Below are 17,522 nucleotides of genomic sequence, written 5' to 3' on the forward strand. Positions count from 1 at the left end.
TTTGTTCCAATGCATTTGTGGAGGAGCTATAATAAGAGCATATTGAAACATGCGACGCAAGTAAACCTCTAGTAATCAATGAAAAATGTTCTCAATCATTCGCATGGCAAAAAAAAATGGTTATTTTTTAAAACTTCTTTTCAAAAAACCCCCCCCCCCCCCTAAACTTGCTGTAACTAGACTATAGTCTAGGTTAGATTCTAGTGCGAATATTATATAACTGGATGCGACTGAGGCCCAATTCCACCAATGTAAGATTAATTTTGATTTAACTTATTGTATTACTTTTTTATAATTTTTAGAATTAGAAAAAGATAAAGTAATAAAAAGTGAAAAAGATAGAGTGAATTGAACCGAAATTAAATTAATCTTCCATTTGTAAGAGACTCGTACGAACATATGTGGAAGAAATGATTCTCACAGCGTATTGATAAAAGAATACGGGATGGCCAGAAAGAATCAAAGGAGAATGAAGCGGATAATGATTTTCTTCTCTGATTGATTCCGCAAATCTATCTATTGCATTTCCGCAAATGTGCATGTGTATGTATATATCATACACACAATACTAATGCGGTAGCACCGTATATTCCATTACGCTCCTTCGATATCTCCTATTCACTTCAACAGTGCACTAAACATGGCGGCTTCCGGGAATCCGCTTCACTCTCTCTTGATTCTCTTTGGCCATTTCGTTTTCTGTTTCTTTCTATTCGTTCACGCATTCTTAGCTGATTCCCCTACTCTATATATATACAACCTCTTTGGTCCTAAGCGAACTTATACAATTAATCAATCAGTTCATTAATAGAGATATGATAGAAGTATATAGCACATATTATTTATACATTAAACAAACTGTATATACGAAAATTATATTTGTAACATTCTACTTTTGTTGGACAGTACATTTTTATAATTGATTTACTTTATTTTTAATGTTATAAGCTAAAATTTAAAAAAATACAATATTTAAGAAACAAATGAATACTTCGTTTATTTACAAGATAACTATTTTCTGCATCGCAGTGTAACTTTATATATATATCATTTTGAAATTATATTATATAAAACAATATATATATAAAACAAATTGAGATTTTATTATTATTTCATAATACCTTTTCATACATTTCTATTAAAGTAATTAGGGCTAAAGAAAATATTACTTTTTTAAAAATAACTTCAGATAGTAAACTGTCGCTAATTTTTTTGTGTATTTTAAATGCGATCTAGAATAATCTGTAAAATTTTTTCATAATTTTTTTATTAATTAATTAAGAGACAGGTACCTGTAATAATAATAATAATAATAATAATAATAATAATAATAATAATAATAATAATAAGTACATCTTTAAGTGGAAGAACATCTGGAAGAACAAGCAGATCGTAAAAAAATGAAATTATAGTCATTTAATTTTTTAAAGGGATTAAAACAATTTATACTTTGATACTTATGCTGAAGTAAAAATATTTTGTTTCGAAGTTATTTAAGTATAGTAAGAAATTTGCATGACCAAATAGAAATTCCAGACAATTAATCTACTGCATTTTTAAAATATTTCTAACTTTCTCGATTTCTCATCAGGATTACCCGTCCTCATCTTTTTTCCTAGAAGACAGGATGGAAAATTAATTCAGAAATTTGCTGCAGCATCTGCAAGAGTGATACGTTTAGTAAAAATTGATTCTTACATGCTTCTCGGATTATCTGTTATCGGCGACTTCGATTTGCATTCAAGTATGCCTGATCGATCATAAATTTCGATGAAATATTCTCAAGCGGATACTTCAAGTAGCTGTTAGAGGGTCTGTTCTATGGTAGTAAGCAACTTTCTCGCTCACTTTGAATAGGAGGAGTGGCTAAAATATATCTGAAAACAGAAGGACATTGAAAAGCCTGACTGAAAAGAGGTAACGCAATGATCACGTCAATAAAGCCTTTCAGCGAGTACTCGTCACATATTTGTGAATTCGATAGTTTCTATATCGCTCTCGCTTTTGCAACACAATATTTTCACTCAATCGCTTGGGTCGATGCATATCGAACAACAAAAGGACGTAGTGTGATCTGCTGTCATTGCACCCGCGTCGTCGAAAGTGAGACGGTATTGTCAATATTTTAGATTCATCGAGCGCTTTCCGTATTACAGTATGCAAAAAAGCGCGCCTGGTGGCGCGAGATACGCGTGGTCGGTGGAGAAATAGTTTCTTCTTTATAGCAGAGCCCACAGGAATACTCGTAAATTATGCGTGGAATTATGAAAAAGGGGGACATGGTCGCTCCGGTCACCAGGTCGTGCAACCTCGGTTGACCTTTCATGCCAAAATACCAGCCAGCCGCCTCGCCCTTTGACATCGGGCTGTACACTGTAAGCGGTATATCGATGACAGATAAACGAGTTTGGAGAGCGAAAGCGTCATAAAAAGAAGATTTAACGATCCGCGCGAAAACTATAGAATATGCACTTCGTTTAGATGAGTATGCTGCCAATATCGCTGTTTCGTCCAATATCAATATTCGCCAATGTTCGGCATAGTTATAATAAAACGGATTGTGCTATCCGAAAATAAAATGGATTTTTATAATTAATACAGAAGAACATAATTGAATGCGTATATTGTTCTTTTTCATCGTTTGCAGAAGCTCAATATAGAATACTAATGAAAAAATAAAGTTTAATTGACTTATGATTACTTTTGCGTGACACATATAAATTTTGTCTCTTACAGTGAGTGCTAAAAAATATTAGTACAGGAGAGATATCTTAAAAAGAATCTTAATTTGAGAAAGTAAATATTAATTAGCAATTTAACTTAGAATAAAATAGGTAGATTATATATACTTCTCTAATCAAAATATATTATCTTAATAAGGCGGAAATGAAAATTACTCTTTAAACGTATTAAAAGTATTTATATAGTCAAGACTCGCACTTATTAGGTAAGTAAATAAAAAACAGTTAAATTGGCTGAAAGTGCGATTAACTTATGAGATGCTGATCAAAAGTCTCCATCATGAATCATAAAAAATGATAAGCAGGATGAACAAAATCTATATTTTTATGATCATTTTTTATGGTTGTTCCTTTTTTATGAAAATTTTTGATCAGCATTTCATAAGCTATAAAATATCACAATTTTAGCCAGTTTGACTGAAGCTATTTTTTCCATAATTAATATAAGATTCTTTAGCTTCCAAGAGCATGTATTTACATGCTCTTACATAGTTATTTCCGCGAAATTTTTTGTTTATATTAGGACGAAACTCATAGTTAAATTGCTAATTAATATTTATTTTTTATAAAAACTTTTTTGCAATATAAAAAAATTTTATATTGCAGAACAATAAAAACAACCATAAGATCATTTAAAGATATATATAGATGAAATAATAGTGTAGTATCATTAGAGTAGCACACTAATAATAATGCTAGATTTGAGAACAAAGAATTCCGAGTTTAAATCTCAGCAAGCTCTGTTAATTTTTCCACCGATCTCTGTAATGTGAATATTTTTTGTATTTTCACATGATTATGATTATTGAAAATATATCTGGAGATACTTTATATATTATACTTATATGAAAATATATTTGTCGATGTTAAAAATTTCACTTCTTTTACTTAAAGAGCGTAATGTACCGAATGAATGATTTAATCCGCGTAATTGATAATGAAAAGGTAATCGAAGCTTGCGTTAAAAGAAAGCGCTAAAAGAGAAAGCTCCGTACACTCATTAATTATTCGTGGCGGAGAGACTTTGCAAAATTGTCGAAGTTTCTCTGCAAGAAGGTGGTACGGGGAGGGTCACAGGGGAAGCGATCGTTTTCACGAACTCTTGTTTTTAGAGCCGAGACTCATTTAACTCGGTTACGAACACAAACATGTTGTTAACAACCCGCATCGAAAGATCAAAGACTCTTAAAATAATTTCCTGGTCGCGTTACGGATCCGTCAGAGAATTTCCGTAATGATATCTAATGAAATTAGACCCACACGAGATGGATTTAAATACTTAGGGGATGTACTCGTTGTGTATCTTACAGATAATATTATTTATGTGATATAAATTTTAAATATTTGTCTCGAAATAAATAGCATTGAACTTTGTCAATAGTCCTTCGTCAAATAATCCTTAGTCATATTAGTAACAAATATTGATGTACGGTTTAAAATGAAAAGCGCTGATACAATTTGATTTTCAATATCCTATTCTGTTACAGAGTGCACTTAATTAGATCAGTCGGTGGGTTGCATCGAAAATTTAAACTGTGCGCGACATGCGAATGAACGAGAGTACGGCCATTAAAACCAATAACGTGCAATTTAATTTGGGACGAGCATATGCTTGTGTTAATCACGAAATACTTTACTGCCGTAATGTTCCGCATATGTTTTTTTTTCCCCGACATTACCTGATGCGATTTTATAGTATCAGAACCACTTTAACTGTCGTGAATAATTCAGAAATTTTCGAACGCGTTTTAAAAATCCATATAAAAATAAAATCTAGAAACTATTTCGCATATGTTCGGAACTTGCGGAATTACATAATTTCACGAATATTATGACTATCTGCCGTATTGTGAGTCCTATGAATGAAATTTTATCGACAGCATAAGCACTTATTATTAATCATTACGCTATTTCACGAAAAAGAATTTAAATTAGTGGGAAAAGATCAAATCTGAATTTTTTGAATTTATGACATCATAAGCAATCCTCTGCTTATAAGTCGATTGTATTCATGTATAATCAGTTCTTAATTTAAAAATAAATAATAAGATCTTAAGATGTTGTACGATTAATTTATGACAACTTAAAATTGAAGACAGTTTTAAACATAAGAACAGCCGTCATAGTCATTCTTACATTAAAAAAAAAACTAACAATTTTTTGTTAAAGTGTCTCTCTCTCTCTAAAAATGTAGTTAAATACAGATTTGAAAATGATTTGTGTTAAACTATTTGTTAAAGTTGGTAAAGTGTTCGAGCTAATATTTGTCTAAAACACGTTTAATTTTTTTAGATTCATAAAAGAGTATGTGCATAAGATTTTTTATACATTATAAAAGAACTCTTCGCATTGCTTGTCCTTTTTTCATTTTTACTCTCTTCCAACACCCAAATACTTTTTTATCTATAATTAAAAAGAAAAATATTCAAGTATCTGCTCTGGTAAGAGCAGATACTTTGAGAATTTCAAACAACGTGAACAAATCTAATAATATAAGAAACAGATACATGCTCGGAAAAGTGATCGATAGAGAGATAAACAAGTTTTATTTTTTTTTTATTTGACTCCTTTGTATTATAACATTTACACTACATTTACACTGAGAGACCTATACGCGATCTGACCTATAATGCGACCCAAAAGCATTAGGTCTAGGCATCAACCATTTACAGTATTTATACCGTAAGTGGTCTGAAGTACGTTTCTACGAATATTTTATAATACAAAATATTTTATAAAACAATTATGTAGGACACTCAAGCTTGTTGCTAAAATATCAAAATTTTTTTTCTCTTTTTCTTATGCTTGAGTGTCCTAGAGAGAATATAATTATTTCAATAGCCTAACAAAATTATTTTCAGATCTGTATCTAATTAAATCTTTAGCTATTTCAGCAAAGTCAGTTCTTTCCGTGTATTTATTAACAAAATATACTTTTCGGACACCTATTTAAACTAATATTTTACACTTAATCAATAAAACGCTTTGAAACATCTTAACAGTTCCGGCACTTTGGGGAAAAGAGCTGAGAGTCTATCAGCTAAAGAAATTCTCAAAATGGGATGCTTCGTGGATGTAGAGGAAGGAAAACATTGAGGATAAAGTTAGGCCGTTTATCCTATCAATCGTAGTATAGAAGTCTTTTGGTGAAATTGGTATCGTCTCTTTCCCTACTTTTATCGCCTCGGCGAAATTTCTGTGTCTACCGTTCGTACACGACGTGAGACTATCGCGAGTTCTTCCTTTAATCCCAATGTAGGTAGAAATTCCCCGGGAGGCTGCGCCGACCTTCCCCAGAGAAATGTCTTGCCTCCCCGATGTCTCACCCTACGACTCTTCTTCTTAGAACCATTGTACCCTTTTCAGCGTTGTTCTATCCGAAGTTTCCCTTTCCTTCTTCTGCCACTTTTACCCCTCTTTCTTTCCGTCGTTGTCCCAAGTCGTCCATTCGTTTCTTGGTCTCTTGTCTCCCGCCCTCTCCCCACTCGTTCATATTACCCCTTTTCTCATAGTGCTATCCTCAAGTTAGCCTTCTCGCTTTTATCATCACAGATAGCAGATTTTCCTCATTTTACTTTTCAATCTCACGGAGGATGCGATTTTCTTCCTCATTTCCACTTCGACAATATATCGAGCGCCGATGAGCAGACGAAGTAGAGAAAGCAAAAGCGACAGTTTCCAGAAACTTTATATCGATAGTATTGTTGAGAAACGAACGAATGAAGCGAAACGAGAAAGGATGCGTCAATCCATCAATTAGTTGTTAACAATAGCGCGTCATTAGGGAACACTATTCGCTCTAACGATTTTGAAACTGATTAGATCGTCTAAGCATCGTTAACTGCGAAGACATGATGCGCTCGGAATTTGTTTCCTCGAAGTTTATTCACGCTTCGAATTTATTCAGAATTATATTGTTATGGAAGAGCTTAAAAAACTTCACATCATTCTCAGTAGAAAAAATCTAGAGACCTTCTAGTTCAAAGTTATTAAAAGAACAACATTTTTCTTTTAATAATTTTAAAAACATTTTTAAACTAGTTATTTATAACTTTTAATAAAACAACTTTTGTAATTTTTTATGTATCGTTTTCTCACCAAATATCTAAAGATTACATATATAAAACATTTTTTATATATACTTTTAGTACACAAATATTTTTTTTATACAATAAAATAATTTTTCAATTAACAGTAAACATTTTCTCGAAAGTTTCTTTTTCTGTGCGCAAAGATACTGTGATCCCTTCGAAAAAAAAAGTTCAATTATTTGACTTACCTCCAACACGTGCTCCGCTTGATTCTCACGATCGAGCTTCCTACCACTGGTGCTGATGAGACCTGTAATACGAATAGTGCAGAGATTAAGCAGACCATTCAATGATTAATAAATAACGGGATCGAGCGGCGTTCCGTGCTGCGGCAGGATAGTAAAACGGTGGCACTTTGCGCGAGACCCTCCCTCGATAAAATCCCGCGGGTGGAGGACGAGGGAAGCGATACAACCCTCGAATTGCAACGAACGGAAGGCCCTCCATTTACCGAGACAAAGATCGGTCCGATGGAACGAGCTCGACGAAATTATAGCGTTCAGATTTTGCCGTGCGCCGAGTACTCCCCGTCTCTTTCAACGGTACTGCCACGATATCGAGCTTCATTTTACGTTCCACGGAATCCCTTTCATCATGGGCACGAACTCCGCTCGGAAACTCGATTGAGCAAAAATTTGTGGACGCGAAGTAACTGACAAGGGGCGAAATTCTTCTGGTGTACTACTCTGTGGAAAACTTTCACAAGAGAAGACGGCAGTTCGAGCGCTAGATCTCCCAATTTTGACAAAATACTGTTTGTAAAATAATTAACCCTTTCATAATATGATGGGTTTCTTCTTCAGTTTTTAGCCGGAAATTCCAATTCTGGCTTTTTGTTAACGAATTTCCGGCAAATGGACAAAATCTCGGCTAAAATTTTGTCTTGAATTTTGATAACGTTTTTTTTTTTGAGACATGTCTCATAAGCATATAATATTCCTAGATGCTATACAAATATTATTTATATTATTTATTTCGAAAAAGACAATTAATATTATATTATAAATTAATATTATATTAATAATGAAAATATATTAGAGATATAGAGATATAGAGAGATGTTTTTGATAACCACAAGAGTGATACACAGAAGTTTACCTAGCGAAGGTAAGTCTCGTGCAAAAAACCTCCACGAGACGCAAAGCGTGACGCTTCAACAAAGCGACACCGCCAAACAAAAAAAAGAAGCCCTTTAGCGCACAACCATGTTGTATAAAGCCAGAGTGATCTTTTTTTTATTAGTCTTACGGCTTCCGATGACGGCAGTGTCGCTGACGGCCCAGATTTTATATTACACCGCGAGCTCTGCTAATCGAATTACGAGGAAGCCGTTGTCGTTCCGCTCGGAGCTCCGATCCGCCGCGCCGACAAGGCGGTGCCAAAGAACTCGTAATTCTCGCTTTGCGGCCCCGTTATGATTAGTATGGCGTGAATCCGAACTCGTGCAACTGATACGGTACCGGGCATCGTCATTAAAACAAACTAGTTCACGTTTTCGTCGGCTAACGCCGATCGCGTGTTAAACGCGTTGCGTTATATCGGGCCGCTTGAGCCACGGTGAAACGAAAGCGCCGAAACAATTCACGCCGAAGAGTATGAGATCTTCAAATCTAATTTCCGTTGCTCTAATCGAATTCGCGCCGTTTCGAGGCTCGATTAATTGCGCCTTTTTCCCGTAGATTTCATCGACAATTTCAAACGTGGCGGCCTTCAGCACATTCTTTTTATCATGAAATGGGAAGTAGGAGGAAAAAAGGGGGATTGATAGAAAAGACGTACAGAAGGCGAGCGGAAGCGCGGCGATGGACAGGAAAAAAAGGGGAATTGCGGGAAATGCCGTTCGATCGAGCCGCGAACGCGAATGCGAATGTACAGAGCTCTGATGCTATAGAACGCATTTAAATAATTGCTTTTCGTTTTCGTTCCTCACCCTCTGGGCCGTGTCTACCCTCGGCCTGATAGGAATGCACGCCCACGCTCGCGCGCGTGTCGGCAACGGGAAATTCGTTATTGGAAATCAACGACTGCAGTTAGGTAAAATTATTTACGATATTATCGACGACACGATTTTCGCCGCCGCGCCATTTTGCCGATTGCGGCGCAACGTCACAAAATAAGAATTCTTTGTCCGGGATAACGATGAATTTATTTTCTGCCGCGCGTAAGTCCCAATGGACGTCGCGAGGACGGTTTTCCCCTTGAAGTACCGGGTGGAACGCTCGACGGAGTAATATTTTATGATGATAGTGAAAAATGCTTCCGGGTTAACGGCGCCGGTGCAACGAGAAGGCCGCTTAAAGGCCGCTCATCTCTTGCTGGGAGAAAGTTTTATCGGGATTATTCCCTTATGACGAGCTAAGATTATCTGTCTTTCACGAGCGGTGCGGCGAGCGTTTTATGAAATTTGCCTGCAGGAGTCTCACGCTTATATTAAGACAATTGCGAGTTTCATGGCGCGAAAAATTTAAAGAGTTGAAGAACTGGGAATTTTTCCTCTAACAAGTAGAGTTCTCTCGATGATATTTTCAATCACGCGGTAGTGTTCCATTAATATAAAAATAACGTGTACAATATTTTTATTAAAATGAGAGAAAAAAAATACCTTAATATTTTGATAAAGTTCCATTTTTGTTGCCGTTATTAAAAGCGGCGGATACATCAATCGAATTGATATGAATTGCGACCGTTTATAGTAATAACATCGCTGGCAATCAGCGACGTACATCTACAGAATAAAATCTCGTATTTCTCCACTTTTCGTGTAATTAATGAAATTAGTCGGGCATATTTGCAACGCCTAGGGTCGGTTTAACAAAAAGCCGAGGATTTCTAAAAGCTACCCGTCCCGTGCCGCTAGTGCTTAACGGGGGTCTAATTAATACCTATGTTTTACGTTCTATTTAGCTACCCCAACGCAAGGGAACATTTTTGCGTGGTGGCGCATTACGCGCCGAAAGCGCGACTTAACCGGGCGATTAGTTCGACTAGGTACGAGATCGTGTGCCGTTCGTTTGTGCAAGCTCGTTCCCGCGGGCGAAGTCGCATTACTCGACCAAGATCTATCTAATCTAATTTCGTACCGTCGTATACACCATTGTTCTCTCCATCGTCGTATCTTAGCTACGTGCTGCTATAACTGGGGAGCTGCCGCGTGCGAATACGCCGGTTACACCTGAGATATATGTTCGATGAGCATATTTCGGGTGTTACCTTTCATCCGAAATACTCCATTAAGAAGAATATACAGTAAGTTTAAAAAGTATTTGTACAGGAAAAATATCTTTTGAAAAAATTATTATTTTCTATATATATATATAAAGTAAACATTAATTAACAATTTATTAACGAAGAATAAAAAAAAGCTAATGACGAATAAAATAGATTATATATTTTTCAAAATTATTTATGTTACGTAAAAAGATATAAATTGAAATATGCTATTTCAATAAAATGAGTGAAAATGCAAATTGGATTATTGCACAAATAATATTTGTATAATATAATGGAGAATTTAACTTCTAGGACCATAAACATGGTTTTCGCAAAGTTTTTTTATTTATTAAGTTAGAATGTACTTATTGTGAATAAATTATGAATTTTATGTTTTCTTGTCCATTTTCTATAAACAAGATTTTTTTAAATAAAAATCTCTCCTGCACTGTTAAATTTATAGTGCCAAATTATACTTAAGTTATTTTTAACCATTTTTATAGGCAACCATTGTTTCTACTCAATACATTAATTTAATTAAAACAATAATGGAATTAAACAATTTCATTCAAGAAAATGTATTAAATTTGATTCAAATGATAGTTTATTATTTACTAAGCGCATACAATATACCTACAGACATCATTTATTTTGAAATTAATCACAGAAATGGATTGATTTTTACATACATGGAAGATTAAAATATCAAAATATTGTTTAAGGAATTAGATTACCTCTTTCAATATCTAACAATACGAGTATCATTTTACATTATTCAAATACAGAGAAAATAAAATACACTGCATTCGTAATTGAAATGGAAATAAAAACATTAAATATATTTTAAAAGCATTTGTTTTATTGACATTAAGAAGTACGTATTTATTACTTTTTTGAACATAACACATGACTCTTCCGCGGGCAATTTTCTTATACTTTTATCTCTGCGTGCACACACTGGCTTAGATATACATATAGTCTTAGATCGTAAAACAACACACCGATATCGCCTTGCGCTACATAATAATGTTAATGAGAGCGGAGAGGCGACAGTATAATCGTAAAGCACGTACATGCTATATACCGTGAAGCGTTATTTCAACATGCATTCTAGAGTGCATGATGGAGTAGCCTTTTTGCCGAGTCTGGCCTTTTCCATCGCCTTTACCTGCAACGCGCGTCCCGGTAGATTAAAAAACTCACAGTCTCCTTGCTTGTTATCGGGCGTTCGTGAAAATTAATCGAGAGACCGCGGCGGCAGATGATTGATGCCCGCGGAATGTGTGCATGCGGATGCGAAAGAGGCGTCCGCACGTAGCGAAAGCGAGGTGATGCATTAATCGAGTGATCCGGTGATTTAATTGCGGAAACAAGTTCCCGGTCGCGACTCTTTTTGAAAAAAGATGGTACGCTTTTACGATGAAGACCCTTTAATATGAGTCGCGAAATAATGTTAGTTCGCGCAGCACCTCGTTTCAAAACGACGATTGTTCATTTTTTTCGATATTAAACTTCGACTTAAAATGAATTTAGAGATAATCCAAAATACAAATAAGAACTTGAAATAAAAAAATAAATGAAATAGTATTGTAAAAAGACAATGAATTGAGAAGTATGCACAATGAAACTACATAATTGAATGTACTATCAATGTTATGTAAAAAAAACATAAATGTAAGTATCGAATAAATACATAGGTGGTCAATATAAAATTTATATAAGAATTAAATAAGTTCAGAGATTTTATATTTTTTTTAATTGATGAATCTTCAAAATATTAATGAAAGCCTAAAATTTTGTTCCTCTATTTAGATGCCCAGAAAAAAAATTAATATATTTATACAATAAACGGTTTGAAGATGAGAAATTTTTCCGAAAAATTTTTCTTGAAAATATTAACTTTTCGGACTTAGTTTTTACGAAAAATCCTTCATATAAATTTACTGATTAAATTGGATCGTGTAAAATAAATTTTAAACAATTTGTGAGACTCGAGTTTTATACCTGCTGTGCAAAGAGTATCACGTATCCAATAGTTCCCTTGAACTTATACAGTGACTCCAAGCTATCATAACACCGTCATTAGTAAAAACCGCAATTTCTTTCGTTGCCTCGGCTTTCGTTATACGCGGGATTCTCCACGGAACGTAATAACGCGAAGTAAATAGAAATCTGCGGCGTATTTGCTGCAGAGAAACTAATAGACGATACGTTGCGCTCTCTGGAGATAAACGCGGCAGTGGCGTAAATGTCCATTTTATCCCGCTTTAGTCCAACTAATCGTGTTGCAACCGGACAACCCAATATAACCGGTTCTATCTATCGCAAAAATCGAGCGACATCCCTAAAAGGCAACGCATCACATTGGTAATAAATAATAATCCAATCGCACGCGAAGACGAACAGCAATAAAATCGACGATACCTCTTCTTCGGGGTGGCGGAAACCAATTTAGCCGGTATTACACGGAATTTGGAAACCGTCCACCCGTCTGTCCATTGTATTACATTGCAGTAATTGCTGTTGGTGGAGTAGCATTGCTGTCGAGCTGAAACTGGGACAGAGCGCTGATAGTTCCGATGTACAACATTGGACTCGTGTACTTGCATGATATCTATCTGTACTTTTCTCTTTGACAATGTATTCCAATTCAGAATATCAAACAAGGAATAATACTTCATCCCATCAGACAGTGTGCTCGCTATTACTAGAAAGATCGTGAAACATCCGATTCAATCTCGTAATGGACGTTATTGTCCAATCGTTGATGCAATCTTTTCATCTCCGTGATGTAATCCAAGATAACATAAAAAAAAAAAACGAATTTGTTAGAGAAAGAACGGGACAAACAGCATGGTAGAAATCTTTTTATTTATCCGATAACTCGATGAGAGTCGCACGACTATTCTTACGAGAATAAAATCATATTAGGTGTAGTAAAAAGAAATCCATTATTTTTCCATTCAATTTCATGCAAAAATAATGAATTTCTTTTTACTACACCTAATATAAGTGAACGACTATCAATTTGAGCTTCTATATTTCATATAAAATATTAGATAATCAAGCGTCGAAGTAGAGTATTTGAGATCTTACAATTACTGTACAATAATTTAGCAGTATGTTTGGAAAATTAACTAAAATCAAATATTCTCTACTTAATACAAAAAAATAAAATAATTATAAGCAATCAAATTAGCTGATATTATATATAATATATGTAGAGCTCACGCTTTTAGATCCATAGCTTACATATAATATATGTACATATAATATATATAATATATACCGATCTATCAGTGTCATTCAGCTTGATGACTCAGGTGATATTTTTATGGTTTACAATTTACATCATATTATTAGTACTATAGATGGGTTTTTAAAGATAAAAAATGTCCAGTAGACATTGACAATAAGAGGATTAAATTGTAAAAACTATTATTAACATGATATTCACTTCAAGAGATAAAGAACCAGTGGATTAACAATAAGTAAAATTAAATTGTTTATCTTCTGAATGCAGCCTTTGTCTTCTGCACAACCAAGTAGCGGCAGTAACGCAACTATTCAGATCCCAGTCACATTATTTTAAGATCTAAATAATTAGGTCTGAAGACAGAATGTATAAAAGTTATTAGGAATAAGAATGTATAATTCTGTTTAATGAATAAATATATTAATTATTCCATAAGATAATGAAATTGCAGCAAGGGATGTGATACCTCATATTTCTTCTTGATTTATTAAAATCAATAATATCATCCTTCTCCAGTATCTAATTACTTAACATCCCCAATTTTTGTTAAAAGAATGAAATAACCTGCATCTAACAATTAAAATCTGTTATTAATAATAAATAAATTTTTCACTATTATTATCTATTATAATAAATCTAAATGCATAAAAAGTATAATACAATAAAAAACCGAGAAACAAAGGAAAGAAATCAATTTTTGAAGTTTTGTTTTTATCTGTATGTATATAAATAAACAAAGTATATCAAAGGTAGAAATAATTATTGTAACGTGAATATACTTTCCGAGATCAAGCTTCAATAATAACCATGTAAAAATAAAATTCGTGCTCTATAAATCTGAATCAATGAATAATCACTAATTATCCACTGGCATACTTGACACTGATAATCAATGAAGTTCAAAAAGAAAAATTGTTTGAGCATTAATAACTAAAATACTGATATTTAATCTTCCAATAACATATTCATTGAATATAAGCACTAAACAAGGTTAATTAGATCACATAATAAAGATTAGCTTAGGGATCTCACATTTAATTCACTGATTACTAGTGACATACTTGGCACTGATATCAGTGATTATCCACTGATTTATATTTCCACTGATTTATATTTAAAGAGTGTGCTACTTGATCAATGATAACATTGATTAATCCGATGACATTTATAGCTGATTGATTGATTATAACCAAGTATTTCCGTTTGATATATGATGAAGAACAACCGCAATACCACATGTCGAGCCACGTTTTAAGGTTGGGTCAATCGACCGTTCGCTCCATTTTCTCCTCGCATGTGAAACGATAAAAGGTCGCCACTCGCGGGTGAGCCAGGCCAAGTTTTGCGCAATCCTGAACATTAAAAGTTTCGCGGATGGATAGCACGCGAAACGAATTGGCCAGCTGACGGAGGGGAAGTTTCCGGGGATTGGTTGACGGTGATGAATACAAATCAAACGTCGGCCGACGTTTTTCCATTGTGAACCATCTCCTCAATATAATCGACTTTCATTTTGCATACTAATACCAATCGCAAACAACTTTTGAAGAATATGAGATTTCCATTGTAAGGATACGCCTGGTTGAGTGCCAGGAATCAGTAAAGAACCAGCATCATTTCGAGAACTTTCGGATTTCGATAGACGAAAATAATACCTGTTCAATAAACTAGCAACCTCACACACTTTAAAATTCTTGTTGTATTTTTAACTTTAAATGGCGCTCCATCCGCAAAGTCCCTGGCGTGTGAAAATATAAAGTTCTTATCTGCCGCGCATTATGTATTTTCCGTTCCACAACCGTTCTCATGTATTATTTTGTCGCACTAAACAACGTAATGCTAGCGTTCGTCCTCTTACGTTATTTACGAAGATTTCGAAGTCAAAAGCATGACGATGTCATGCCAGATCTAACGAACTTGCAAGATAGGCACTCTCATCGTTTATAATATAATTCTCGAACGTCTCACGCGAAGAGGAAGGCTAAGCGAAACGATAAAGGACTGATGAATATGGACGACGTTCGATCACTCGGATTTGCATGCACGGTCAAGGGAGGTAAGAACAACGTATCTTTAAACGCGCTTATATATCGCGGAATCGCGTTATTAAGTCCGAGAGAAGCAAGTCATTAAAATAAAGATAGATCGTGCGCGTTTATCTGTCAGAAAAACTATATTTTCTCTACGTGTCTACGATACGGAATCATCGACAGTATATATACTTTCTAAAGATAAATCAGTAATTCTAGTGTTACACTTATTGTTGTAATTCATCAGTGAATATTTATCGTTTTTCAATAATACACTGATTCACTTTTCGAGAGTATAGAATCGAGTCAATATTCATCTTTCGATTTAACTGATAACGAATGAGAATTCGAATGAAACTCTTTTCATAGAAGCGGCCAATCTCCCTTTAATAATTCCACGTAACGTATCTATTAAAACTCTCGTCCAGCAAGATTGAACTTATTACCGGCTACCGGGTGTGGCTAAAGACGACGCCGTCATTCTGATCCTGCCGCGAGACCGGTATCATTTTGCCGTCAATGCGATACGCGAGCTGTACGCTTGGGACTTACCGGTGGTGGAGTTGATGAGAAAATATCCCTCCGGATTGCCGCTGCTGATGGTGAAGACGAATTGCTGGGGCGAGACGTCGTGATCAAAGGCGCGGATTTGCAGGACACTCACGCTGGCAGGCGAGTTCTCGGCCACGGATGGATAATAAACTGGCAGCTCGGTCAGCGGCGTGTTATCATTCTCATCCAGCACTTCGACATAGACCTGCATAAGTGCGGAGAGAGAGACATCCATTTCATTACCCATTAAATAAAATCACCGCGCGTATGTTAAATTAAATTCGTGACTGGGGAAAAAAGAGAAGAAATCGCAACTTTGTTTGGAATATCTCGGTATTGATGCAATTGCATTCAATTTTTTATCCCGTACTTTTGGAGGATTTAAAAAAAAAACTATAACTTGGATTTTAGCAGTTTTCGTTTTAATACTTTTAAATCATTGATTGTCTTTTGACTTTGTTTTTTTTCTATTTCCTTTTATAATCTTTTATTCACAATTAAGTATAATTATTCATTTACGTTTGTCTTTTTCTTATTTAGGATGCTTTCAAATTGTTTGACACATCTTGATACAAACGTAGTAAATTAATTCATATATTTTTAGTGTTAATAAATAATTTAACTAAAAAGAACGGCCTGGAGGAACAGCTCAGTATCAGACTGTTTCTCGCTCTGAAATGGACTGCAAAGTTCACGAAACGTTCCAAGAATGGATCTGGATGCGGAGAAAATCCGCGAAATATCTTTATATAAAATATCATAATCTTTATATAAAAAGCTGTGGAAGCCTCAACAATATTATCAAATAATTTAACTCTTTTAATTTACATATTTTTTGTTATCACGATAACTTTATAACTTTGAAAGAATTAAATTATTTAGTAACATTGAAAATATGAAAACTGATTTGCACTTAATTGCACTAATTACCGTAATATCGTCGATACAACATTACACATCCGTACTCAGCTCGAGGGTATTAGTCGGATGTATACCGTTGTGTCGACGATTACGGCAATTAGTGCAATTGAGTGCAAATCGGTTTTCACAAATTCAGTGTTAATAAATAATTTAATTCTTTCAAAGTTATGAGATTAATTGTGACAACAAAGAATATGTAATTAAAAGGGTTAAATTATTTATTAATACTGAAAATAAGTGAATTAATTTGCTACGTTTGGATCAAGATGTATCAAGTAATTGGAAAGCATCCTTATTTGTCAATCTTTTTTTATGATTTTTTGCTCATTAATCTAATTTATTTGGCTTTGCAACCAATGTGAGTGACGCATTCATTCGATTAGAATCAGTCAGGGGATACATTTTTTTATACACACCCATACGCACTTTTAGGGGATGAAATTAGGGGATCCTTTGATAAAAAGAAGTGTTGCTCCTGAGTTTTTAAAATGAGTTTATTTTGGAGTGAATATCATCGACTATATATAAACTATATATAAAAAATGGATTAAAATGTTTTCAGTAGATGAATAATTTTATGAATACTTTATATAAAAATACTTTATATAAAAATAGTTTTAATTTCTTATGTAATAATGATAAAGAATAGTTTTAATTTCTTATTTTTTAAATAAAAATTATTTATATATTGATTAAAAAATTTTTTATCATTATTATAAAA

General features: G+C 34.2%; 1 protein-coding gene across 1 annotated transcript in view; it reads right to left on the reverse strand.

Annotated features, from left to right (window-relative positions):
• The window catches only part of LOC108692237 (fat-like cadherin-related tumor suppressor homolog), a 280,332-nt gene that overhangs the window by 36,063 nt on the left and 226,747 nt on the right, over nt 1–17,522 (reverse strand). Inside the window, exons 4-5 of the mRNA XM_018200413.1 lie at nt 15,881–16,085; nt 7,021–7,082 (exon numbers count right to left, since the gene is read on the reverse strand). Coding sequence (XP_018055902.1) covers nt 7,021–7,082; nt 15,881–16,085 — 267 coding nt within the window. The remainder of the gene's footprint in view (nt 1–7,020; nt 7,083–15,880; nt 16,086–17,522) is intronic.

This window comes from Atta colombica, unplaced genomic scaffold, assembly GCF_001594045.1.
Source record: "Atta colombica isolate Treedump-2 unplaced genomic scaffold, Acol1.0 scaffold66, whole genome shotgun sequence".
NCBI classification, from domain to species: domain Eukaryota; kingdom Metazoa; phylum Arthropoda; class Insecta; order Hymenoptera; family Formicidae; genus Atta; species Atta colombica.